The sequence below is a fragment of the Dipteris shenzhenensis genome, chromosome 26 (genome assembly GCF_047967505.1).
Source record: "Dipteris shenzhenensis isolate YYH24624 ecotype China chromosome 26, Dip_SZ_1.0, whole genome shotgun sequence".
NCBI classification, from domain to species: domain Eukaryota; kingdom Viridiplantae; phylum Streptophyta; class Polypodiopsida; order Gleicheniales; family Dipteridaceae; genus Dipteris; species Dipteris shenzhenensis.
This window is the reverse complement of record NC_141621.1, coordinates 49,446,022-49,472,261: the sequence shown is the minus strand read 5'-3', so window position 1 is coordinate 49,472,261 and position 26,240 is coordinate 49,446,022. Positions and strand designations below refer to the sequence as shown.

The window sequence follows — 26,240 nt, the reverse complement described above, 5'->3', positions numbered from 1 at the left end:
GTCAAGAGTTTTATCATTCCAAGGAATTTGGACCAATAATATTGATATGATTGAGAATGGCGCCACATCAAAAGGACTCAGATGGGTTGATCATATCCAGAGGATTATTGCATAGCAGTGGCATGGAAAATGCCTGGATGAAATAATCAATCCCAAAATCACAAAGAAGGGCCTATGGCTGCCCAGTGCTCTTAAAGAGCAGAAAACGCCAAGAAAAAGAAGGGCCCATGGTTGCCCAATGCTCTTAAAGAGCAGGAAACGCCAAGACAAAGAAGGGCCTATGGACTACCTAGTACTCTTAAAGAGTAGGAAACGCTCAGAAAAACAAGGGCCTATAGCTATCCGGTGCTCTTAAAGAGCATTAAATGCCAAAGAAAAGCAAGAATCTCCATGCAAAAAACAGTGTTTTAGATGTAGAAAGAGGGGCATGTGGCTGCCTAGAGGGCTAGTCAGCCAAAAGGAGCAGAGAATGCCACAACACTGATCTAAGTCAACAATCAAAAGTTACTAGATTCTAGATCCACTTTAGATGGAAGAGATCCTCTAGCAAACAAACTCAGTACCGCACACAAAAGAAAAGCACCCAAAGGCAAGTTTATCCACAAGTATCTTGCAAAGTACCATAAATATTAGGCAATTGATGTCAAGAGAGGAGATATCCTCAAGTTTTACAGTGGTATCAAGACTCTTTTTAGTTGAGGAAAACTCAGAAAGTAAGGGGATGTCACCAAATTGGTACTCCTCCAAAGACATAAAAAGGAATCTTTATTGCATTGGCGATGATCAAGAAAATTGACTTTGGTTAACTAGAATAAGCCTTGTTTTACTTTTGCTTTGCATTAGTAAAAGAGAATTGTGGGAACTCCCACAAGACAATAGAATTAGCCCAAGAACTAGGAATGCATGCATTTCGCTAACCTCTAATGGGTTAAAGTGTTGGAACTTGTTTGTGCAATGTGTAGGACCTAAGAGAGTGCAAAAAGAATCCAAGAGTGGGGAGAAATGCACAAAAGCAAGTCCCACGAGGCCTAAAAGCATGGACAAGCGGGGCACCTCTTTAAAAGGAGGTCCCACGAGATTAAAAAGGCACCAAAAGCACCAGATTCAAAAAGAAAACCTCAAAAGCTTGGTTTTTTTTATAAAAGCAGCTTTGAGAAAGAAAGCCCTAGCTTTTTGCTAGGCCTAGTCTATAAAAGAAAGGCCCCAGGCCTTGCAGATTCATTCAAGAGTTGTACCTAGCTTCATGCTCTTTTTAGAGGCACTTGTACAAAGTATTATTCTGATGCAATAAAGACCTTCAGGGGGGTCTAGCCCTTATTTTTGGGCCCTAGTGTTGTGCATGTTGCATCTCCTTCTTCTCTCCGTCTATACTATTGTTAAGAATCTTTGAGATAAGTACTGCAATTCTAATTTTAGTTCGTGTTCTCTAGTTTCTATCACGAAGTTCTTGTGAAATATTGCAAAAATATTGCATGGAAGTAGCAATCTTTGTTCTTTCTCTCCCTCTCTTAGTTTTTTTTTATTCCCAAAAGAAATCTGCTGCTTCTCCTCATCATATGAAGCTATTAGATGTTGTTTTTCCCTATATCTATGAAATTCAATAACTATCTTGGTGATTATCTGATGCAAATCGAAGATCCATGCTACGTTTCTACAAGAAGTAATTCATTTTTAGGGCTTCAAAGCCGAATACAGATTTGTTTTAGGGTTTCTAGCCTGGTTTCATTACCCTTGATGCTAAAAAGCAAAATACAATGTTGGATAAGAGAGGAACAAAAAGGGTTTATTAGAGATAGGTATACTCTAGAAGACATTCTTGCCCTTTGGGAGGGTTTAAAGGAAGAAGGACATTTGCTTAAAATATGCAAAGGGAGAACGAAAGAACATCTTCTTTTCAAAATTGAACTTTGATAAAGCTTACGATAGAATGGAATAGGGTTCTAGTCCCTAGCTCTCTCGGTTTTGGGGATACCTCCTATAGATTTGTTGAGGTTTTACTAAGGCAAGCTTTAGAAAAGGTGGAGACAAATGGTCTAACCTCCTCTCCCCTCCCTCCAAAGAGGTCAAGCAAACAGGGGTGTCCTCTATCACCCCTTCTTTTGCCATAGTTGTTCATGCACTAGGTTCGATAATTCAAGAAAAAGTGGATGCAGGACAAATTGAGGGAATTCTATTACACGGAGAGAGACAAATTAGTTGCCATCGATTTGCTATCTCATGCCTCAAAATATGTCATTAGGGAGTACCCTAGAATGCTTAGAGACTTTTTGCATAACATCAGGGTCAAGCATCAACCACACTAAAACTAGGATTCATGGGACGAGAAGCCTACCTCCAAACCTTCTTACAAATAAAGGATGCAAATTGATAGGAAGTATTCATACTAATAGGAATTCCTGTGGGTTCAAGTGCTCTCTGAAAGATAGGTGGGGCTGGGTGATCAATAAGGTCAAAAGCAAGATTGCTAAATGGTAGGGCCTTCAACCTCATTGGCAAGGATGAAACTCGTGCTCAACCATTTCCTGTACTCATCAAGTATTTAATTCATTTCCTATTGGTCCCCTTCAAAAAAGAAGGGGTTTCCTCAAATAAAATCCATTTTTTGTTCCATCTTATGGGGAGGAAAGCTAGGTCAAAGGAAGATTACCAAGGTTCAATGGAAGTTCTATACTATGCCTAAAATGGTGGGAGAACTAGGAATAGTCAACGTATACAGAAATACATCCAGATTTATGGGTTAGTGGATTTTGAGGGCTTTCCAAAAACTAGACAATATATGGGATTTTTGGGTTGAAAGAAATCTCTCAAAGGTTAAGCCTATCAGATACGGTGGCAAGACCTATGGGATAGAATGATCAATCTTGGATATAGGATGGGCACATACAAAGAAATTTCCACCTTAACTGTTTTGATTTGATATTGATCCACGAAAGAAAAGCACTTTGGGATAGAGACGCTCTAAGCTGAATGGGGGGAAGGCTATAACCCTGTCTCAAAGATACGTGGCTAGGACAAAAGATTTTATTCCTTGTCCCAATATTTGGGAAGCAGGAAGAGAAGCTAGCCCATTTAAACAAGTGATGGCATAGGAAGGACTACTCAAGTATGGAGAGCTCAATTTGGTTAAATATGGCCGAAGTCCATCCTTGAGAAACACTCTTGCCTCTTGTGGTTTTTAATTCATAAAGTAGTATGGACACCTAGCAAAGCTAAGGAACATTAAACTTGGGGATGGGGGATGTAAGAGATGCAACAGAACACAAGAACACCTCCCCGCATGAGTGAGTGAAAACATCGCGTTAGCAAGGAAGGGGAATGCTGCTTGTAAAGCTATTTCGACGGGTGCACAATTGTGACAAAACTCAAGGAAGAAGCCCTGGCTAACTCTGTGCCAGCACCCGTGGTAAGACGGCTGAGGGGGGGGGGCTCTTTATGAATTTCCAATTTTCTTGCACATTTGGGACATAGTCAAGATGCATGTTTGATATTTTCCATTTAGGTATGCCTATAATCTATTAGGGACAAGCCTATAGCATCAGGTCCCACGAGTTATGGAAAATCTAACTACAAAGGAATGCTAACCTCTTGAGAGATGAGTTTTTGGAGACAAGTCAAACTTTTCTAACATGGTGAACACAATGATAATTTGGAGAACTATGATCTTTTGGTTCTCTAGATACATGAATGTCTAAAAAAAGAGGCTGTTGTGGGTCGTCAACTAGTGGACATGGTAGCACGCACATGGAATCTTTTGGTAGGCATCATTTAGTCCCTCCCTAAAAATGTGGACCCACAAGTCTAAGAAGACCCCTGCCCATCAGAGCGATTCCCATGAAAATTTTCAGCCTTATCCCTAGCATACAAGATTACATCCCCAGATCAATTCCCATTACATGTTGAACTCTATTACTAGACCTCTTGCTCCGATTGTGTGTCGTTACTTTGCCCTTCCTTTTCAATCCTCAGAATGCTTGTATAGCATTGGATTCACCCTCTTGATACAAATCTAATACAAGCATGCAACACTTCAGAAGAAGGTTGCATCACAAGTTCCCAAACCTCTTCAAGATGACACCGTTAAGGCAATCCACCCATCACAAAAAAATCCTGATATCAAAACAAGTTATCTATACATTTCTTAACCTATGGAATTGGAATCCATCTTAAATTGTGAATTGATATCTCACACCATTCTTAACAATCCATCATTTGGAGAATCATTATTCGCTCTAGAGCCTCCCTCCTTGACTTCCATCTTGCATAGACCTTTAAGAAAGATATATAATTAAAATCAGTGTAACTAAAAATCAAAGCATTAACTTTGAGTTTTTAGTTAACCATGTTGATGCAAGAATTTAGTATTCTCTTTGAAAAGGCTCAAGTTTTTAGTTGACCATGTTGATGCAAGAATTTAGTATTTTCATTGAAAAGGCTCAATGAAGTTGATACTTCCATACTTTTAAGGCATGCAATATTATGCAACTCTCTTTTGCTTGAGTGTAATGCTTCACTTGAGCATCATTTAATTTCCTGATTTTAATAACGTGCACTAAAATGTTCATAATATCAAAACAAGATATATCTTAACCTTGTGTTATTGCAATCCATCTTAGATTGTAAATTGATTTCTTAAAACCTTCTTAACAGTAGTAATCCATCATTTGGAGAATCCTTATTCTCTCTAGAGCCCCCCTCCTCGACTTCCTACCATGTCGAAAATATATCCATCTTGCATAGACTTTTAAGAAAGAGACAAAAATTAATTTCAATTTCAATTAAAATAAAGCATTAACTCCATCAAGCCTTTTCAATGAAAATACTATATTCTTGCATCAACATGGTCAACTAAAAACTCAAAGTTGATTCATATAGATAATACCTTCCATACTCTCAAGGCATGCATTATTGCATACAACTCTCTTTTGCCTAAGTGTAATACTTTAATTAAGCATCATTTAATTTTTTGCTTTTAAAGGCAACCCTTCTCTCACCTTGGAACAGAGTACTACCTATAGCAAAACAGCTTGTTAGGATCTACAATAGCTACATAAAGCAATAGTACATAGGTGTTGCAAAGTTTAAAATCTTCCATTCAATGACTCGTTCCAACTTACATGCTTGTTGCTCTTTTTTATCACCCCCTTAAGATGTGTCGTCAATGCAAGAGCAACTTTGCAAAGTCCCTAATAGGGTTATAGAAGAATACCATAAAACCAAGAAAAGATATGACCTGTCTTATCGTCCTAGGTATTGAAATTCTGATACTTTCTCACATCCCACCATCAATATGTACCCCCTCTCCGAAGCTAATATGGTCAAGATAAAGTTTTAAGTTGTGTTTCGTTCTACTATAGATGACAATATCATTTACAGCTATTACGACGAGTCTAGTAACTAATACACAAAACTAAATTTCAAACTCATGCATTGCATTGTATACTTCAAAAGAATTTACAAAATTTGAATATGGATCAATGAATTTACTTTATAAGCATCGAAACAAAGCTCCTCATTGGGACAATTTCCAGATTCTTGCCGATCCATAGGAATACTATTGGCAGAGACTCGAGAAATCCCTTAGGAATAGAAAAGTCACTCTTTTATTTTGGCTCTCTATACACAGAGGGGTTGTAGTGAACTAGTGGAGGTTGAAGCTCGGGGTTGATTCCATGTCCTAGTTATTGAGTCTATTCAACATTGCCTAAGGGACTACAAATAGGTTAGGATCATTTGGAGGGAGATCGTTAGACTATTGAGCGTCTTTAGGCATTCTCCTTTCTTCATGACTCTGTCCTCGTTAGCATCACTCTCTCTTTTGGGGCTTCAAGTTTTGTACGAGAGACATGACTCTTCTTAGGCTCTTTCAACTCAACAACAGTCATGTTCTCTAGACGATATTCTTAGCTCTCTATACAGACCTGTGTATGCATTTTGTGAGCATATCAACATGCCATATTTGGAGATCCAAATGTACAAAGGTTTTGAATGGTTTCGAGGTCCATCCCGCACATACTAGTATATGGACAGACATAGTACACACTTCGGTAGCCATTTGGTAGACCATGTAGGGACCTTCACGAGCAACCTCTACCAAGAGGAGTATTTTCCCCACAAGTTTGAGGTGGCACTGTCAACATCAACATTGGTTAGTTTCTAGCTCTTGCACAAGAGCTTGATTTTGCCCTATCTGGGTTCCTTTTTTCATGCATTGCATGATGTACTTCTTTGAGCTTTGCTCTCAGTGTTGTGTTCTTACTTAATAGAAGTCTCTTTTTTGCGAGACACGCACACGCACACGCACACGCACGCACGCACACACACACACACACGTGTGTCATTTCTGTCATAAAACCACACTTGAAAGATTCAACACAAGTAAACAACAATCTTTTACACAATCAATTTGTACTCTAAAGATGGCCACTCTAATATGGGGATTGAAGTTACAAGTTCATGTTTGATTAAGAAAGATTTAAACATATTCACCTAACATTTTACCCTGGATCTAGACAAGATTATTATGATAAAAAACCAAAGTGGATAGATCCTAAATGAAAATTTCAACAAAGCAAAATTTAGACTCACTGATGACTTCCATTATCTAAAATGCCTTCTTGGTCTTCAAACTCGCAATCCTTGTTCAAATGGTCACCTTGCATACATCTAAAAGATAGGAATTCTTTCAAGCATTGGCCAATTTAGTAAGATCAATTTTCGTTTTCAAACCTAATCGATTCAAAGTACTTTCCTTAAATTATAGAAAATTACTAATTTGACAGAATGTACCAATCCTTGTATTTTGGCAGAGGGACAATATTATCGTCACAAATCTTTGCAAAGCACATTGTGCATTTTCACGATTTCATTTTGTTCCAATCAGACTTAATTATGATATTCCCACTTGAGTCCTCTAATACATGATGATTCATGTTCAAGACATTTGTTTGCTTCACAATTTTGATATCGACCATGTAGCTTCAATTGCAACTTTACCAATTTATAAAAATGGCATCACCTTATAGACTCTTTTTCAAAGAGTTATTAAAATTGGTCTCACTTGGAAATCTCTCTACTAAATAAGTGTTTTCCCTTTCAATCATCCTTACATGACAGTCAAACAAAATTAACCAATAACATTAAATCAAGTGACTTGTCCAACTATCTAACCAAGCTAGGAGGTTCCAAGAACATCATGGAGGGGTTGACTTTTCTTTACCAAATTTGCCATGTCATGAAGCTTTTAAACTTTGGATTTTAATCCACTGATAGGATCTTCGTAATCTTCCACGTTAATGTCTTTGTAGTTTGTCTAGTATGTGAGATATCCTAAATAACCATCTACACATTTGATCTAGAGGTTTGTCATGCAAATAATACTAAATAAAAGATGACTTTTTGATTAAAAATCATACAAACATGGATTCCAATAGCAAAGAAAAAAGCCTAGCTTAGTTAAGACAACCCCCTATTTTTGTTTCTATGCGATATAAAATGTGTTACATAAAAAGTACGTCACAAGGTAAGAGATCTCCTCACATGGATTCCAATAGCAAAGAAAAAAGCCTAGCCCAGTTAAGACAACCCCCTATTTATGCGATATAAAATGTGTTACATAAAAAGTATGTCACAAGGTAAGAGATCTCCCTTGTAACATCAACATACAACATACTCCTTCCTTTAAGCACACTATGCTCCTAACACACAAACACCAAGCTCCTTGCCTTCATGCTAGCACAACTTACAAAAAAATTTTGAAACAACCTCTACAATAGAGCTATGACTATACCAACCATATCATTAACCAAAATCTAAAACGGCTTAAACAACACTAAAAAATGTTTTTTGCAACACACCCCTTAAATTTTGGAGCAAGCAATATGATTATAAGGGCTTCTAGCTTTGCTTCCTATGTTAATGCATAATTATATATGAAAAAGATCTACGACCTAAGCCTAGCTCATTAGACCTGGGCATTTGCCAAGATCCATTGTAACGCTGCACAACCCCCATGCCAATAACTAGCCTTAGGCTAGCAGAACAACTCCATTCCATTATAGACTAGGATTATCCATCCTAAACCACTAGCTTTATTCACTAGCGTCTCTCCTAACCTACAAGTAACATAAACCTAGGTTATCGATATATGACTCCAATAAAAAAGATCTACGACCTGCACCTAGCTCATTAGACCTCCGCATTCGATACTATGAAAGCCCTTCCATGAAGATAAATTCAACCAGTTTGCTAACCAATACCATGCTACTTCCCAGATCCACTGTAGCCCTACGCAAGCCCCCATGCCAATATATAGCCTTAAGCTAGTACATCAACTCCATTCCATTCTAGACCTCCTTTGAGATACATACGCTTGCTGCGATTACCCATCCTAAACCACTAGCTTTATCCACTACGATCTCTCCTACCCCGCAAGTAACTAAACCTAGGCTATCCTTAATTGTATTATTCACAGCTAAATTGACCACCAAGATGGACAAGGTTCAAATATTCTACTAACTGCCAACGGAATACAAGATTGAAGCAATGAATAAAAAATGAGATACTTTTTAAGTGTACACACTCATACACAACTCCGCTCCAATTTTGAACAAAATACATGTTAATACAATAGAACAAGCACATGGAACACTTCACAATTACATAAGTTGAGAATATTCATCAACAAATAAAATATACCTAGATGAATCTAGGAACATTTCCAAACTCATCCTCTAAAAACACAACGTAGTGCAGTTTCAATCTCACGATAGTCACTCATAAGATTGAAAACCATAAACTCTATCACGCATAGCAAGGACTAGCTACTATGACACCCCACTGACATCATCAATGCCTAACAGTGGGGGTAGACCATAGTATAAAAATATGCTCACATACAAATCCACACACCCACACATACTTGAGAATCCATTTATACAAAATCTTCGAACTGAGTTCCTATCAACACTCCTGAGGTGAAGGGCAGACTCAGCCATGACGAATGCTAGCGCTAAAGGAGAAGGCTAATCAAAAAGTAGTCCAAAATCTCTTCATTCAAGCTACAACTGCTTGTGAAGTCTGAACGATTTTATTTTAGTGTCTCCCAAACAAGCATCTAAATCTAGCTAATAGGGAAACGCACCATTTAAGATAGAAAGAATGATCACACTACCAACAGGTTGCAACTTGGACAAAAACTTCACAAGGTGAAATTTGCGTGTCCGCAAATATGGGAGAAGTATATACCTAGATGAATCCAAGAACATTTCCAAATTCATCCTCTAAAAACACAACATAGTGCACTTTCAATCTCATGATAGTCACTCATAAGATTGGTAAATTGTAAACATAATATGTCAGTGCTGTCTACACCCCTAGCAAAAAAACAAAGGGAAGCTTGTGAGAAAACACGCATGCTTGAATAAGAGAAATAAGGTCCTCACATAGTACATCGTGCTCTAAAATCATCGTTGACTATGAATCAGATCTGCAACTTCTGTAGAAAACTGAAATTTACCAATCGACAAAAAACGAAGGCATTGACAGTTTTTAGCAAAGCCCTTACAAAGAAAAAGAAAGTACTAAAAAGTAAAGAATCCACAATTGCAGGAGCAATCAGTGTCAAATTGATACACCCAATGTCTGCCTAGAGTTTGAAGATTTGTACTAACCATTACTGTGACAAGCAAATCCAAGTAGCATAGTGCACAGCATGACCATACGGTCATGATCTTTGCTAGACAAGAGGTCATCAAAAATGGTAGGAACAAATCAACAACCTGATTGCAATAACATATGAATATAGTTCGTCTGTGATCTGATGCTCTTGCGTGTCAATATTGGTATTACAAGGCATATTACAATCACTCTACACACTTGAAACAAACTCTTATAAACTAGTGCCACTGCCTACAACCAAGTCTTGTTTATACATTCACAATGTACAGTGCATGACGGTTTTCTAGTATTGGCACACACCAACTCAAAACTACGGGTGCAGGATTCCAAAAGCTTTGGGGTAAACAACACAAAAGAGAAGGAAGCATTGCAAGCACGAACACAAATTTAGAAGTCAAAACATCAAAACTCCCTAGTCCTATTATCAAGGAATTTTTAAAATCCATGAAAATGTGCAATCTCATGTCAACTAGAAAGAGAAACAAAACATATTTAATTCATTCCTGGAAGATTAAAAACCTACAATCGATCCAGTGAAAATTACCATATCCAAACACACCAAACAATGGATCATAGGAGACTTTATGGGGCAGTTAAAAGTATTTAGTTGAAAATCAAATATTCCCAGCTGCCCTAGCAAAATCAAACTGCTTGCATCATCATATTTAGCTCTATCTGGTAAATACAGAAAACACCAAGAATCAATAATAATTTTGTGTTTTCTCTTGCTACCTCATCAGAGTCCAACTCTGAAGACAATGCATTCAATGCACAAAGCTCTCCACATGTCCACTCTCTAATCTACACGCCCACTCTATAAATTATAGAGAAAATGAGCACATTTACAACCCTCCATGACAAGACTAAGGAGACACACAAAAGCAATGTGAAATGAACGTACAAAATTGTAAAGCTACAATGGTGTTGTTAAAACATTAAATACTACTCTGCACAAACAATAATGAAGAGCCAATGATAGTCCTTGATATTATCCCCTGCCGTATCTTTGAACTGTGGTGCAACAGAAAGAAGAATCAGTTGGGAAGGCTTGGAAGAAATAAGGCCAGTTAGGGAAACGTTTTGACAGCAGTTAAGGGAAAATAGATATACATACGCAGATAATCATTTGACGCCTTTATCACATCGAAATAATATTACAGCAGTAGAATAAATGAATGTGAGCTATCGTAGCACACAAATCACCCAGAAGATGTAGTCCAAAACATATGCTAGCTTGATCAAAAAGACAATCAAAGATAAAAATAAACCTTCGATCCAGCATTTCAAAACACCCTGCAACTTTGAAGGGTATCCTGAGATTAAACTCTGCAGTTAGCAAATACTTTGCTATGATTTGCAGGAAAAAGGGGTAAGCCGATGGCACGATCTACAAACATCTTATATACAATGTTATGCCTCTCAACAATGTGCTGTGGCATTTTGTATATAATAGGCCTCAAAGAATCTGACAGCTGAACCAGATCCTCACTCAAGCTCTCTTGAATTTTGAATGTTAATTCACCTGGATTGACCTTTTACTAGCCAATCCTCTACAACACGGCTAATATACGCAACCCAGCACAAATTTACCTTCCGTCAATGTTTTGAGAAGGCTATAATAGGCATATCTATACAAAATTCCCCAATGCTCCTCCAGTCTTCAGTCTCTCCATCCGTGCTTGCAGCCCTGACAATGCCTTGTCCTCCATAGGTAGGGCCCCTAATCCCTGAGATGTTGAATCTGTGCTAGGAAGATCCACAGCATGTGACGCTAAACTGCGTGGAAAACTAGGTATAGATCCATTGGAATATGTGACAAAAGTTGTGTTCGTCGCAAGTTTCCCAGCAGCAGCTGCCTGAATATTTTTCATCCTTTCTCTGATTGCATCTAATGTACCCGGAGTTGGTGATGCAAAGTTTGTCTTTACCTCTCCTTCACAAATTTGAAAAAACAAAACATTACAATGAAAGTCCACGCTGGCCAAACAAGGCAGCATATGTCCTTTCGCAGGAAACAAATTAGAATTATTACCTGCTAAACCAGATATGTTGTCATATGGCCCTGATGAAGCCCTCACATGCATGACCTTCTTGCAGTCAGAACTGTCCAGAGGAGGAGATAGTGCCCCATTCATAGATCCGGTGTCATCATGCAAATGACCACTGATCAAGGGCCCAGAATTTTCCAGCCGGATGGACTGCCTTGTATTCAAAGGTGACGGTGGTGCCAGCTTTAAGGATGTATGCAGTGGAGATGATACAGGTGGAGGAGTAACCATTGGTATACTTCCTGGAGTGCGCCCCGCAGCAGCATTCTTCTCCATCTGTTTAATATTAACCCACACTTTAAAGAACCTCTCTCTCTCGCTCTCTCTCTCTCTCTCACACACACACACACACACACACACACACACACATCACACACACACACACACACACACACATACACACAAAAGTTGGTACTATTTTTTAGTTTAACAATTAATCCACCTTCCCATGTAGTACAGATCACCATGGAGCAGCTCAACACGTCATTTCACCGATTCTAGATCGAGGGATGATGTGAGGCTGCTACCACATAGCAACTATAGAGATCTATGACTCTGCACTCTCTGCAACATAGTGTGGATACAAAAACATATGCAAAGTCATAATAGACCAAAGATGAGCCACATGATGGGTTAGCCCCTGATATGGCCTGGTGTGCCAGTGTCCTAGCACTATTAGTTCATTTGGAAAAGGTCAACTCTTATGACTTAATTTTGCCCCATGGGTTGACCATTTAGAGTTAGCCTTCAAAGTGACATTCCATCAACTTTCTCTTGCACTTGAGTGCTACTGCAATAACACTTTACAGCTCGTTTTTGCTCCTTTTACTTCTTTTCTGCTTCCATTCCTTACGCAAAGCCATCAGTGGTATTATAGCCTGAGTCCCAGCCCTGCCTGTGCATTCCAGCCGGATTGGAAGCTTTCTATTGTGTGAAACTGGCCACTACTGCCCCACTCGATCTGTCTAGGACCAGCTGCAACCTGCAGCAGGCTGATGTTGCACCTCTGCGGCAGGTTTGGGAACATTGCTGGAGCTTTTCCTTCCTGTGTGAATCCTGCAGAAGCGGTTGTAAGCTGCCATTTGCTGTGCGACTTCCTCTGGAGCTTTCTGCAGATGTTTCTTGGCAGTGCAACTGCTTCTGGAGCTGATTTTTGCTGTATGAATATTAGTACAGCACTTCTGAACTGCACAATTGCTATTCCGGAGCTTTAACAGCCTGCAAATCGCTATTCTAAAGGCACATTGTAGGCGACTTCTGCCTCTGTGATTTTTTGAGTTGTTCCTGCAGATTTTGAAGCTGTTCATCAGCCCCATCCCAAGGCAGTTTTGAGCATCTTTGTGCAGCAGCTTTCTGAGAAATACATTTCGAACTGTTTTGGGTACTGGTTTCTCAGATTGTGAGCTTCTGTGTCAGTTTCAGGTTCATGTTAGCCCTGTTGTGCTGTTTAGACTGGTCAGAGCAATTTAGGAGTGTTTTGTGCAGTTTGAATCTCTCTAGAAGAGCTGTGCAGTCACCTGCAGTGGACTTGTGTATTTGCTACAGTTGTTGTGCTAGCTTTTCTGTCCTTTTCTGGAAGTTTTGTCCTCGTGCCTCAGGTTTTACTTGCAGTTTATTTCCAATTACAGAAATTGTGTAGGCTATTGACTCTGTGTGGTCAAAATCAGACATTTGCACTTGCCTTGGTGCTGTCATTTTGATTCATTCAGTTTTATTTTGTAGCCTTATCTGCAATAAAAAACCAAGACCTTTCTCCAATTCTTGTTCTTGACAACATACTTGATGGCACCAAGTTACCCAAGTGTTCATACATGATGCGTCATGCGTTGGTGGCCAAGCACTCGTGGAACATCATTGCTGGTTTTGAGGTGAGACAGCCGTCATAGGCACCTACTGCCATTGCGATTACCACTCAGGCCTTAAATGCTTTGTCAATTAAGAGGATGATAATGCTCACATCAGACCTTGGAGGACTGCAGCCGACGCTTGGGATAAGTTTGCCTCATTGAATCAGATACGCAATGAACCACAGGCTGCATATCTGAGAAAGCAGTTAGATGTTTTGAAGATAGATGAAGGGGAAAGTATGGATTCCTATCTGACTAAGGTCAAGGACTTCAAAGAGCAACTAGCCAACGTCAATGAGGTTGTGCCAAATAGGCACATTAAGCCCACAACACTGAGACTTCCTACCTCATATTCAGGGTTTACGAGCATGTTGAGGTTGGTAGCTATGGGCAAGGCAATCGAAACCATTATAGCTTTGATAGTTGCTCAAAGCCGTGCTAATCGAATGCCTCTATTTCTGGTGATGAAGCTTTTGCTACCCATCATAAGAGTAACGAGAAAACTTCAAATCCTTGTGGAAAACCCAAGCATAATTGTGGTTATACTTCGGACACCAACAAGAATGAAGAAAAGAAAAAGAATAGATGCAACTATTGCAGGAACCCAGGTCATCATATCTCTCTGAATGGCCAACACGCATAGAATCAGAGGAGAAGAAGCAATCTAGCCTTGTAGTTACTGATGCTTCATCTTGTCATAAGAAGAATATATTAGCCAATGTTGTTGACCATGATTGGGCTTTTGTGGATACATGCCAATACAATCCTTCTATTCATGATTCATGCACGGCAGTTTTTGACAGCATTCAGTACTTGGTCTTTGGACAATGGTGCTTCTAAGCAATTACTTTTTGTAAGTTCTTTTCCCCTCTTTGCGATAAACCGAAGGAGGGTCTTGTGACTTGTGCCAATAATGCATCTTATGCCATGAAGGGCTTGAGCTTTACTGCAGCACCGAGTAATGATGTCCCTCTACAGGATGTTTTGTATGCTCCAGGCATCAAGAAGAATCTCATATTCATTTCAGCCATTGCTACATCCTTCTACATTGCACTATAGAGTTGTCTTTGATGATTTCAGAAATGGTGATACCATTGTTATCACTGACAATTAACAAGGGGTCTGTATACACTTGATGCCTATGACAGAGAGACAGACATTGTCGCAATTGTGGTAGAGGATTCTGTGGTTGCAGATACTCATTTGTGGCATGGGCGCTTTGGGATTTGATACATGGTAGCCTGATCACATTGCTTTAACAGGATATGGTTGTTGATCTCCCAAAGATGCATGCGTTGTTGAAACATGCTTGTGAGGGATGCCTACTTGGAAAATGCATGGCCTTCTTTTCCTGAATATGGGAGTGTTGGTGCATCCCGTAAGTTGCATCTAATTTACAGTTATGTGTGTGGTCGAATGCAGACAACAAATATTGGGATTTATTCATGCTTTGTTACTTTTCTGGATGATTTCACCAGGCATAATTGGGCTTACCCATTGAAATCCAAGTCCAATGTCGTAGCTTGCTTTAGTACCTTCTTGCCTGCTCACACTCCACCTAACAGGGGAGGTGAGTACATGTCCCGTGAATTTGATGAATTTTTAGCATCTTGCAGTATCACACATCCTCCCAACTCAACCTTTCATCAGCTTACAGCTCTTGACCTTCATGAGATCAGTTTCCACTTCCAATAGTCATATTTCAATCCCCTTATAGTACTGTGTCGCAGCCTTGAAGCTCTCGACCAAGCCTCCACCACAGTGCTACTGCCTGTACCCTACCATTCTGTCTTTGCCACATCCATCGGCATGTTTGCCAGACTCTTGAGTAGTTGGTAGTCTGTTTCTCAAAGTCGACGCCTGCTCCTCACAATTCTAGCCTTGTCTTTCGCCCTTAACTTTTGCAGATTTACTCTGCCCTAAACCAGTTTCATTCCCTCGTCAAGTAGTCATCGGACCTCGTCCAAGTCTCCCATAGTGCAAAATAAGGTGACTCCAACCCTTATCATCTCCGCCATCACCCTTCGCAAACGAATCGCACCTATTGATGTGATTGATGCAACACTGTCATGATAAGGTGGTTGCAAATCTCTCGGCATTTGCAATTTCAAACTCATCTCTGTTTCAGACAGAGATTCAATGTGAAAATTCACAGTCTCTGCGTTTCAACCATGTTGGTCTGCCACAAGAGTTGCAATCTTCTTCCTAACAGTAGGAAAATCTGGTTCCAAGCAATTTCCCATCACCGACAGTGTCTAATCAATTTATCAGCCACTGAATGATCATTGTTCCTTTCATTTTGCAACAACTCAGCCTACGACTTTAATTGGAAATTTCATCTAGAGAGTTGGATTTTGTATTTCAAGCCGTGATCCCTGCACGCACTCTCATGGCTGGTGCAGCTAAAGTCGTGTGTTATTTGAGACGATATAATTTCCGCAGGGACGTGACTTGTTCTACACAGCTCTTTGATCTACTGCACCTCTCTTCTCTTAGCTTGGAAAGAGGCTCCGATACCTAGAGTAATGAATCAGATTCTCAAACTCTTGATTTTCACTCGATTTACTGATAGACTAAGACTCTAAGGTGGTTTGCCAAGCCCCACGTGACCTCTACCACAAGTGCTTCTTTCCCTAGCATATTCATTTCCTACTTAAGGTTCCTTGATCCCTCTCCATACACTTTAATTATTCTAGCCTCTTTTTACCCCCTACGCAATGACTTATAACTAACATAAGCTTTTCCTCCATTTCTGACTTTTTCCCAATTACTTGCAAATTTTGATATCTCCCATCCCTATCTACTGCTTTAACCATCACGTGAAATGCAGTGTGTCATTGCATGTGTTAAGCACATTGATTATGTCATAAAGACTATCAGCAAGGACTATTCGCTCGTCTTATGTTCTGACACGAGATAATTTGGCAAAAATCTTTACCAAGGCACCTCCCATCCCAAGTTTGAAGCTTTTAGGAACCTAATTCCATTTGTAACTTGATTCTACCATCCATGTATTTTGATAGGTAACTACATACTTTTGGATGAACATGTGCAACCATAGCATTAGTTCCAGGTATCTCTAAGATGTTTCTAGAGAACTTCACCATACAATGGAGGAGGGTTTGAATAGGTTATCCCCTAGAATGGCCTTGTATGCTAGTGCTAGTTGGTGTGCTAGTGTGCCCTATGGTGTACCAAAATAGGATTTTTGGGTAAGCCTTTAAAGGGATGTTCCATCAAATTAGATGTACTATCCTCTTGAAATTGAGTGCTGCTCCAATAACAATCTACAGCTCGTCTTCGCTACTTTTGCTTCCTTTCTACTCTATTGCTTCCACACAAAACCACAATGACTATGTGCTGAGCGGACTCAGGTCTAGACTTGAGACCCACCATGTGTCATGGCCCTAGATGGCAAGAGATAACAGACGAATTCTTTCCCGTGGAGGACTTGACCAATAGATGCCAAGATCGAGACCTTGACTTTCAAGCACACTGAGTCAACAAGACTAGACACACGTCCTTCAAGCACCCATTCCATTGAAGGTAGAGGTACCATCCTTGTGGCATCTCCACACCAAGTTGTCTTATGTCACCCACAAGTATATCCTATGAAGAGGTGGTGAAAATGCAAACAGTGGCCTTGGACATGGTTCAAAGATGGCACAACACCCAATGGTGTGGAGCTCCGACTACTCGAGATTGACACAGAAGTGATTTTTATGTGCAAATGAACCCGTGGATACTTTGGCCATGGGAGAGTGGCCTAGAGGAAGGGCTAACTTCCTAAAAGCCCCTAAAATTTTATGTTAGAAGTGGGGCCAATTCGTAGGTGCATTCACTAGGCCCAAGTGCTAGGCCAAGGCAACGAATAAGAGGGCCCAAAACGGTGGGCCCAAGGTAGGGTACAAGTGTGACCAACAAAAGTGAGTTGGAGGCATTAATGAGCCACATGGCAATTCATTTGATGCATGTTTTCCCCTCTCACGTATTACGAGGCTGCTCATTCGACGCACAACTTCTTGCTCCTTTCCCATGATCATTTGGCACGCATTCCAAGGCTCTCTTAAAGCCATTCCAGGCGATTCTGTACGAGTCCTTTGCGCACAGCAAGGCAGATTTGCTAGCTGTGCGGATCATTTGGCATGAATATCGAGGCCTTTTGCTGGCTGTAAAGCGCTGCTAGATACTACATCTCAGCAAGGGCCTTAGTGTGCCCTTTGCTTTCAGCCCACAATGGCTTGTATGGGTTACATATATTTTGTACTTTGTCTCATAGACCTGCGAGATCTCCCGAAGACGTTAATACCCCTCTCTCTCTTTCTCTCTCTCTCTCTCTCTCTCTCTCTCTCTCTCTCTCTGAGCTGACGATTGATTGCTGCTGCCCCTTGTCTTGATCTTTTGCTCCCCTCCTGAGGTGTTCTGTCTGAAAGTCATCTACGTGGGAGCTGGCTCAATGCCATTTGGGGCTGATTTGAATCTATTTGCTGCTGTCTTCCAACTCCTTTGTGGCTGAAGGTCGACTGTGCACTGCTGGGGGCCTGGATAGAGGACAGGTGCGAGACCAGAGATCGCCCCCCTTGTGGTTCGAATTCCTCTTCTGGCCAAATCAGGCTGTGAATAGGCACCCAGACACAGAGGGAACCTAGATTGCTGCTAGAGGGTCAGCGTTGTGAATTTCATCTTGCCTTGAGGTCACTTGTGCATTTCGGGACTTGTATCGTTGCATTGTGGCCCTGAAAGGCTAGATTTTGGATTGAGGGACTGCCAAACACTTTTGAGCAAGCTAGATGCCTTGTGGGAAGCACTGTCAGCTTTTAGTTGGTCACAGACACACGGGGATGCCTTAGCCAGTTGGGTGCTAGCTTGTGCTTAGAATTGGATGCCTATTGAAGCCAGAAATTGGCTTTAATAGTGGAATTGCTAGTGAAGCAAGGGCAAGGGTGAGCCCTAGTTGTAAAAGCATATTTCATTGACAAAGGAAATAAACAAATACCTAAAGGGGTGCCAAAGCATTCGCGGCCAAATCTGCGTCTCTTGTGTATGGCATTTTGACTAGGGGCATTCTAGCCTCCCTTCCAGTGCTTAAAGTTTATTTCACAATGGTATTAACTAATGGAAGTGGCTGAAGTAATGTATTGTGGCTGTGAATAATGTGGATGTCAAGTTAGTTATGGATTGCTGCCCTTTAGCTTGCTGGTTTCAAACACGATAGAAAGGCATGACAGAAACTTCTGTTAACACTCACACATCCTTCTCATTTATGTTCTTCTTAGTTTTTCATGCCATCATCAACGGTTTCCACGAGATGTAAAGGACCCTCCAAGTCCACCATTGCTGGGTGTAGCACTCTCAGTGTTGGATTTTTTGGTCTCATCTTTTTTGCCTTGGACCAACATTAGCCAAGATCTATGCATCAGTGCTACATAGAGAGATAGGCTCTTATACAGAGGCACAGGGGTAGCGAGCTTAGGACATGCCGGGTTCCAAAGGGAGCACGCTACTGTCAATCACATTTTCATTCTTGGGGCCATCAATGGAGAAGGCGAAGTTGAGATGCCAGAAAGTCTACATATGCTTAGTAGGTTTTGAAAAGGCCTTAGACACAATTCCACATGCCTACATGGTTAGCAGCCTTAAGGAGATGTAGATCCCAAGAGTCTTGACATGGAAAGTGATAAGCCTATATGGGTCATTCAGAGGGCTGCTACGCGCCCGAAGAGGGTTGTCAGAGTGCATAGAGAGCATGATCGGAGTGAAGCAGAGATGTCACCTCTCACCGACCCCAGCATGCAACAATGGACAATGTCAAGACACTAGGAATGCCTGGAAATCAGCAGAACAGAGGAAACACCAGTAGAGAGAAACACATACCAAGCACTGATTCAAAAAAAAAAAGAGCGTATCTATCATACAAAGCAATTTGAAGAGTTCAAGACAAAGGAGAGTTGCCAAAAAATCTCCATGCAAAGAAAGTTCAAAAAGGGGAAACCTACCAGGGACGACATGGTAGGAGATTTCTACAAGGGATGGGGCAGGCGTAGAAGACAAGCACTCCTCCTCAAAGCCCTCACAAAAACCCTCACAACAATAATGAACAAGGCAGAACAAGGTTTACCGACAGAGTGGAGTTTCGAAAAGAATACCTGCGCTAATCCATCTCGAATGTAAGTCCGAAATGCCTCACTTGCATTTTGCAACTGTGAAAAAATATCAACCTGCATGCCAACATACAAAGGCTGAGTCTACAATGTGCTTTACACATAATCAAAAAGACTATAGCTTTCTCGCTGCTATCGAATCTGAAACCAGGAAACAAAATTTGATTCAAGACAAACCTGAGGATACAGTTGTGTTATCCGGTACAGCTCATACAAACCTATTGTACAGGTCTGTTTGTCACCAATCTTTTTGAACACAGCAGCAAGTTCTTGCTAATGCAAAGCAACATTAAATTTGTTAGATGAGCTTTAGAATTTCCATCCCAAAGTCCCAAAAAGAAGATAAATCAAACAACACCTAAATTCCAGCTTTTAACCACCAATTAGGCTAGGGTAGGAAAGACTACACAAGCTCTTCAACATAAAACAGGACCTCTAACGATCAATTGAGCTTTCAAAGAGAAACACTGAAATAATCTTGAAAAGCAAATCCACAAACCCAAACAAAAGGAGGATGGTACCCAAAAAGCTCCAATTTCCTTACCTTCAACTGGGCTTCGTTAGAATGGGAACCAGGGGAGGCAGATGCATTTGTAGTTGACTCAGACCAACGCCCTTGACCCACGGTTCCAGAAGGAGTAAGCATTCTTGCAGCTGCAAGAGTCTGTTAAAGTATAGCCAAGTCAGAAATCTGACGGACAATGCATTCACTAGCTTTACAGCCTCTGCAAACTCAAACTCATAGATTTGTTAAAGTCCTGCATATCACCTGGAGGTTTAGATCAATGTATGCAAGAATGATAGGTTGTGGCTCTAGGTCAATTGGCACCATGGACAGGTGCCCTTTGATTGCAGTTCCACGGAGTTTCACCAGCTCATGCAGGACAGTTTTCACCATTCGCAATGGCTTGTCATCTGCCCCGGCCCTGCCATTAGAAAATGTTAACAAATCTCTCTCTCTCTCTCTCTCTCTCTCTCTCTCTCTTTGCAGGACTTTTGCAAACACTCAGGAATGCAGATCAGCATAACCAAGACAAAAGTCATGGTCGACTTGGATTTAACAGATTGATGTCACTTTCAAAGGAGAGCCTTTGAAAATAGTCAACTCGTGTAAATATCTAGCGCTGGAATTAGCCGACGACTATAAGTGGAATACATGTGTATAAAGAAGAATATTGGGGCGTTAGAACGCTTTGTACCGCTTCCAATGTAAGTCGGGGAAGGCACACCTATGGAATTGGGAAATGAAAAAGTTTCTATTACTCTATGCTTGTACAAACAGTGATCCTTTATGGGTGTCCATTGTCTAGCATGGGCTCCCGGTCTCTCTAGGACCTACTGGAAAGAATATAAATTTTACATAAAAGATTTCTCATGGGGGAATTGTGTTAAGGCTCAGACACCCGATGCCATCCTACTGGCTCAACAACTATGATACCTCTCGTAGGAAAGCATTATGCCGATTCATGGTGTACCTCAACAAAGCTGAGCAGATGGATGCCATCAGGATACTTCAAGGCATTGGAAGCTACACAAACCACTAGATGGCACCAAGATGGGATGAAATGGATATACCATACGATGCATGAGAGATCAAGAAGTTAGTGACATAGAAGATGCTACAAAAATAATGGCAAGACCCAGGGGAAAAAATGCAGTTCTAAAATAGAAAATTAATCTAATGGACAATTATCGGATGCACAAAATTACCTTTGGGGAAGATACATCAATGTTTAGAAGGCATTTAATATGAAAAATGAGAACCAACTTATATGATCTAGAGTTGGAGAAGGGAAGGTGGGCAAGACCTAGCGTGCAAAATTTGCCCCAGGAGGGAGGTGGAAAATGACGAGCGAGTACTCCTAAGATGTTGGGCCTATGCACACATCAGAGAAACATATGATGACAACAGAGGAAACCTGAAAAATCTATAAGAGAAACCAGCAACCTGAGAAACCTATAAAAGCAGCCAGCTACAAAGCTAGGAAGTTATCTACAAAACGTTTACAAACACCGCAATAAGGTACTTGGAATAGCATAAAAGCTGAGTAACAAGCACTAACTACATAGCAAGTCTACAGTATTTTCAGGATGTCATCGAAGTTGATAAGTTTGCGACACGTAAAGGGGGTCGAGGTGACATCATCAATGTGGATTCAGCGCTAGGACACTACATGGGAATGTTCAAGCGCCATAGCCTAGTGTGCTTCCATACTTTGTTTTCCCCTTATGGGAAGGAAGAGATGATAAAGTGTAGGGCACTTTCAAAGCTAGTCTCCCTTGTGCCTATACCCCCTTCTGCGCACAAGTGTATTTTGGTGAGGCGGGACTTGGCATTATCTACTTTTGGAGAGAAACTAACCGGAAGAATCATGGCGGTTACTACTATGGGTGCTTCGATAGGTGTTTATGATGCTGGGCAACTTGTAGAATCTTTCAGTGAACCCACTATTTTGTCAACTCAGAGGAGAGCAGCAATAGTAGCTAAAGCTAAGCAAGCAAATATTTTGTAAAAAGTGCATCTATTGGATGCAATATACAAGAAATATTGTATAGACATCAAAATTCAATATATATTTCTTTAGCCAGATGTAAAAGACCACTATTTATTGATAGTGGTCACCAATCCCTAGATCCGTAAGGGTCTCAAGAGGACTTTATTACAATCATAGCATATCATCTCTCTCTCTCTCTCTCTCTCTCTCTCTCTCTCTCTCCAGATTTCTACACATTAGAGACTGCACTTGGACATATCCGGGTAGAGGAGGAGAAAATCGACGACATGACGACAGCATGGATCAGTGGGATGAGACGTGGACGAGGAGGGATGCAGACAAAGAAACAGGAGCCACACATTATACAACGACAGACCAGAGCACACCCGATGGAGGTCCAGCCCATCACAGCTTTATTCGGTGGACACCCCCTGACCAAAGGTTGACACCCCGCCACAGTGTGAGATCACCAAACAAACACATATACGAGATATTATCGCAGCTCATAGGAGAGCCACCATGGCACATGACTGTCTTCTGACCTCCATTTTGAGACTATTAGTCCCTTGCTTTGAGCTTTGAGTTTGCGTTTGTACTTTTGAGCTTCGTTTAGTACAGATCAAGATCCCATAAAGTCTATGCCTACTTTGTAGACTTTCGAAAGGCTTTTGACACAGTCGCACGAGCCCGCATGATTTGGATGCAGATACTAAGAGTGATGATCTTGGGGGAGATGAGCCTACATGAATCAATTAGAGGCACAGTACATGGCCCTGGAGGTCTATCAAATTGGATTGAGAGCACGATAGGAGCGAAGTATGCCCCTCTATCCAACACTCTTTGGGCTCTATATTGATAAGGACTTTCATTGATCACGTAGGAAGGGAGGGATCCTCACTTGCTGATCTGATATATAGATACTGTTGTACGAAGATGACAAAGTCCTCTCCTCTTCAACAACAAGCCCTTCTCCTCTTCAACAGCATGCCTACAGAGACATCTAAGCGCCCTAGAGGTGTTTTGCAAGGAGAGTGACTTCACGGTCAACCTTGGCAAGACCAAGGTTATATCTTCAACACGTCACAAGCAAAACTTAATCAACACAGCATCACTTACTGAGGAGAGCCTGTTGGAGATATCATAGCCAAAGAGTGTGGTGATGTGATGTGATGTGTTAGTGTGCAGTACTAGGTGATCTAGTACTAGTCTATGTGAGTGAATCTTGTGTGAGTGCCACCTGTCATCATGGGACTTATCCCATATGCATTAGGTGCTAGTGTGTGAGTGGGTAGCATATATAAGCTTTGTACTTCACTTGTCTTGTTACACTTGATGAATGACTGAAAGCCTTCTTCATGTCTTCATTTGAGCATCATTTCCTCACACCCTAACCTTCTCTCTCTCTCTCTCTCTCTCTCTCTCTCTCTCTCTCTCTCCACCATGTTTCTAACATGGTATTTGAGCAGGTCAATCCTGCCATAGCTGCCCTGCCACATCATCATCAAAGTCCTAACCCTAATCCAATCCCCTAATTCTGCTTCAGCCCTTCTTCTTGCAGCTGCCTCAGCCCTGCTCAATTCCACCTCAGATTCAGCCCTTTTTTGCCTCCTTTCAGCTGCTTTCTACTCTTTTAGGGCTTTTGCTCAGTCGCCTTCACTACTCCCTCTTCGCCTCGGTTTTGTAGCTTCGTGTGCCCATTTCTACTTGTCTAGCCTCTCCACAGCCTGCTGGCTAGCGTGTTTGCAAAAGCTGATTCGGAGTTGTTTCATCCAGGTTTTTTAGGTTTGTAGGCTGCTTCAGCAGAAGCCGACCATCCGTGGGCATTGATTGCAGATTTTTGCGGTCTTTTGGAGGTCTTTTGACCTGTTTTGGAGCTGCTCTTGTATTTTCGCACCATTTAGAGGTTGCTGCTGCAGAAAACACCTCTCCAACCGCATTTATGGGGCTGCTTCTAGCTTTCAGCTCTTGCAGGTAGTATGCTGACCAACCTCACACCAAGATGCGCCGATGCTTTGTCATGCTGCTCATCCCTAGATGCAAGTAGTGCTTATGAATCTTCACCACTATGAAGAGGCTCCATAGTGTCAAACTGAGGTAGCAAAGGCAGAAAGCTGAAATAGATAACCAGCCAATAAAGGAGCTTGCCTAGGGCTCCGAAATGAACCAACAGCTTGAGAAATGCTTGAATAAATGTGTCCAGCAGCCTTAAGTGTAAGAATGAGCGAATGAAAGCTGGAGCAGATCCAAAATCCTCAAGAAGGTAGCTGGAGGAGCGCCAAATGCATCAACATATCTCGAAATGTGAGAAACGCTTCAGTAAACCAGCTCCAAAACGATCAAGCGACTCTCTAGAGGGTTCTAAAATGTTGCAGCAGGTCACTAGTTCCAAAAACAGCTGTCTTGACCTCACTACTTCAGCCAAGGAGACACGGGACAAGCTCGAGAATATCTACGCCACATCTACTGGGCCTAAGGAGCAAGCTCTTTCTACTATATTACATGATCTATCCCTCTCTGAGGTGGTAGATGATGATCAGTGAAGCTATGTGTGTTTGTGTTGAGTCAAATAAAGGTTCTCAGCCTTCAGTTGTCCCTCTAAATTGAATGTATTTGGAGTCAATAAGAGGTACTCTGCCCTGGATTGTCCCCCAAAAATGTATGTAGTGTCTTTTACTTTGGTTGATGGTATTGACCACCCAGTTCAGAGTAAGGGGGGATGACGAGTGATGGTTTGCCCTTGCCGGTCGCAAGACGACTGAGAAGGCACTATCACACAGAAGGTGGGACTTGCTCTTTGCAGTATTGCGGTGGAGGGGGGATCGGTCTACTCTTTGCGTGTTGGGTCTCACACTATTTGCTCTGAAGGGGGGTGTCGGAGATATCATAGCCAAAGAGTGTGGTGATGTGATGTGTTAGTGTAAAGTACTAGGTGATCTAGTACTAGTCTATGTGAGTTAGTCTTGTCTGAGTGCCACCTGTCATCATGGGACTTATCCCATATGCACTAGGTGCTAGTGTGTGAGTAAGTAGCCTATATAAGGTTTGTACTTCACTTGTCTTGTTACACTTGATGAATGAATGAAAGCCTTCTTCATGTCTTCATTTGAGCATCATTTCCTCACACCCTACCCTTCTCTCTCTCTCTCTCTCTCTCTCTCTCTCTCTCTCTCCACCATGTTTCTAGCAGAGCCGCTAGAGATTATGCAGTCATACACCTATCTTGGGGTTGTCTTTGGAGAGCCACTCTTCACAATGAGTCACGCGGCTAAGGCACAACTCGCACGAGGACAGGGAGCTCTAACCTGATCAAATAGAAAATGCTTCCAAGCACACTTCCAGGTCCCCCAACGAAGGGATGGCTATTTGATACATTGGTGCGGCCAACAATCATGTATGCAGCACCCTTCTGGGCGATTGACCTGTCGGCGACAAAGTGGTGGAGGTTCAATAGTCTAGATGTGACTACAGAATCCAAGATGATTCAAAGTAAGCCCTCAATCCTTCATTAGATCATACACAGAGTTCTCTATGATACCACTTCAGATTGATGTCATCTTCCAGACAATGACATATCTTCACACGGTATGGGCCTTGTCTAGCTGGAGGCTACCAACGTTGGCATTAGAGTCAATCCAAACAACTAGCCGAGAGTGGGGTTAGCATAGCTTGGTACGCACGTATATCCATATGGTTTTACAGTCAAGGTATTAAAAGGATTGCCTCCCTCCTTTCAATACAACTTGGATGCCCCGTCCCTCAAGATCCCATGAGATAAGATCAACCATATCATACGGTTGGATCTATTCAAGCTCTATACATCATGGACTTGGGGAGAAGCAAGAGTTCCCCACCAAGATCTAGTTCTACCACAATCGCTTCCTAAGAGTATTAGAGGAGCAAGTGATTACCACTGACCAAGCCCCAGTATTTGGAGGACAGACGGGTCTCACACATACTTAAGATTGCCATCGGATAGATGGGGGTCTCGTCCCATCAGCTGAGGATCGAGGGAGG

General features: G+C 41.4%; 1 protein-coding gene across 1 annotated transcript in view; it reads right to left on the bottom strand.

Moving 5' to 3' along the window:
• Window positions 1-10,742: 10,742 nt before the first annotated feature.
• MOR1 (ARM repeat superfamily protein) overlaps window positions 10,743-26,240 on the bottom strand; it is a 90,587-nt gene continuing 75,089 nt past the window's right edge. Inside the window, exons 49-54 of the mRNA XM_087397552.1 lie at window positions 20,501-20,657; window positions 20,276-20,395; window positions 19,909-20,004; window positions 19,717-19,788; window positions 11,708-11,999; window positions 10,743-11,608 (exon numbers count right to left, since the gene is read on the bottom strand). Coding sequence (XP_087253678.1) covers window positions 11,304-11,608; window positions 11,708-11,999; window positions 19,717-19,788; window positions 19,909-20,004; window positions 20,276-20,395; window positions 20,501-20,657 — 1,042 coding nt within the window. The 3' untranslated portion in view covers window positions 10,743-11,303. The remainder of the gene's footprint in view (window positions 11,609-11,707; window positions 12,000-19,716; window positions 19,789-19,908; window positions 20,005-20,275; window positions 20,396-20,500; window positions 20,658-26,240) is intronic.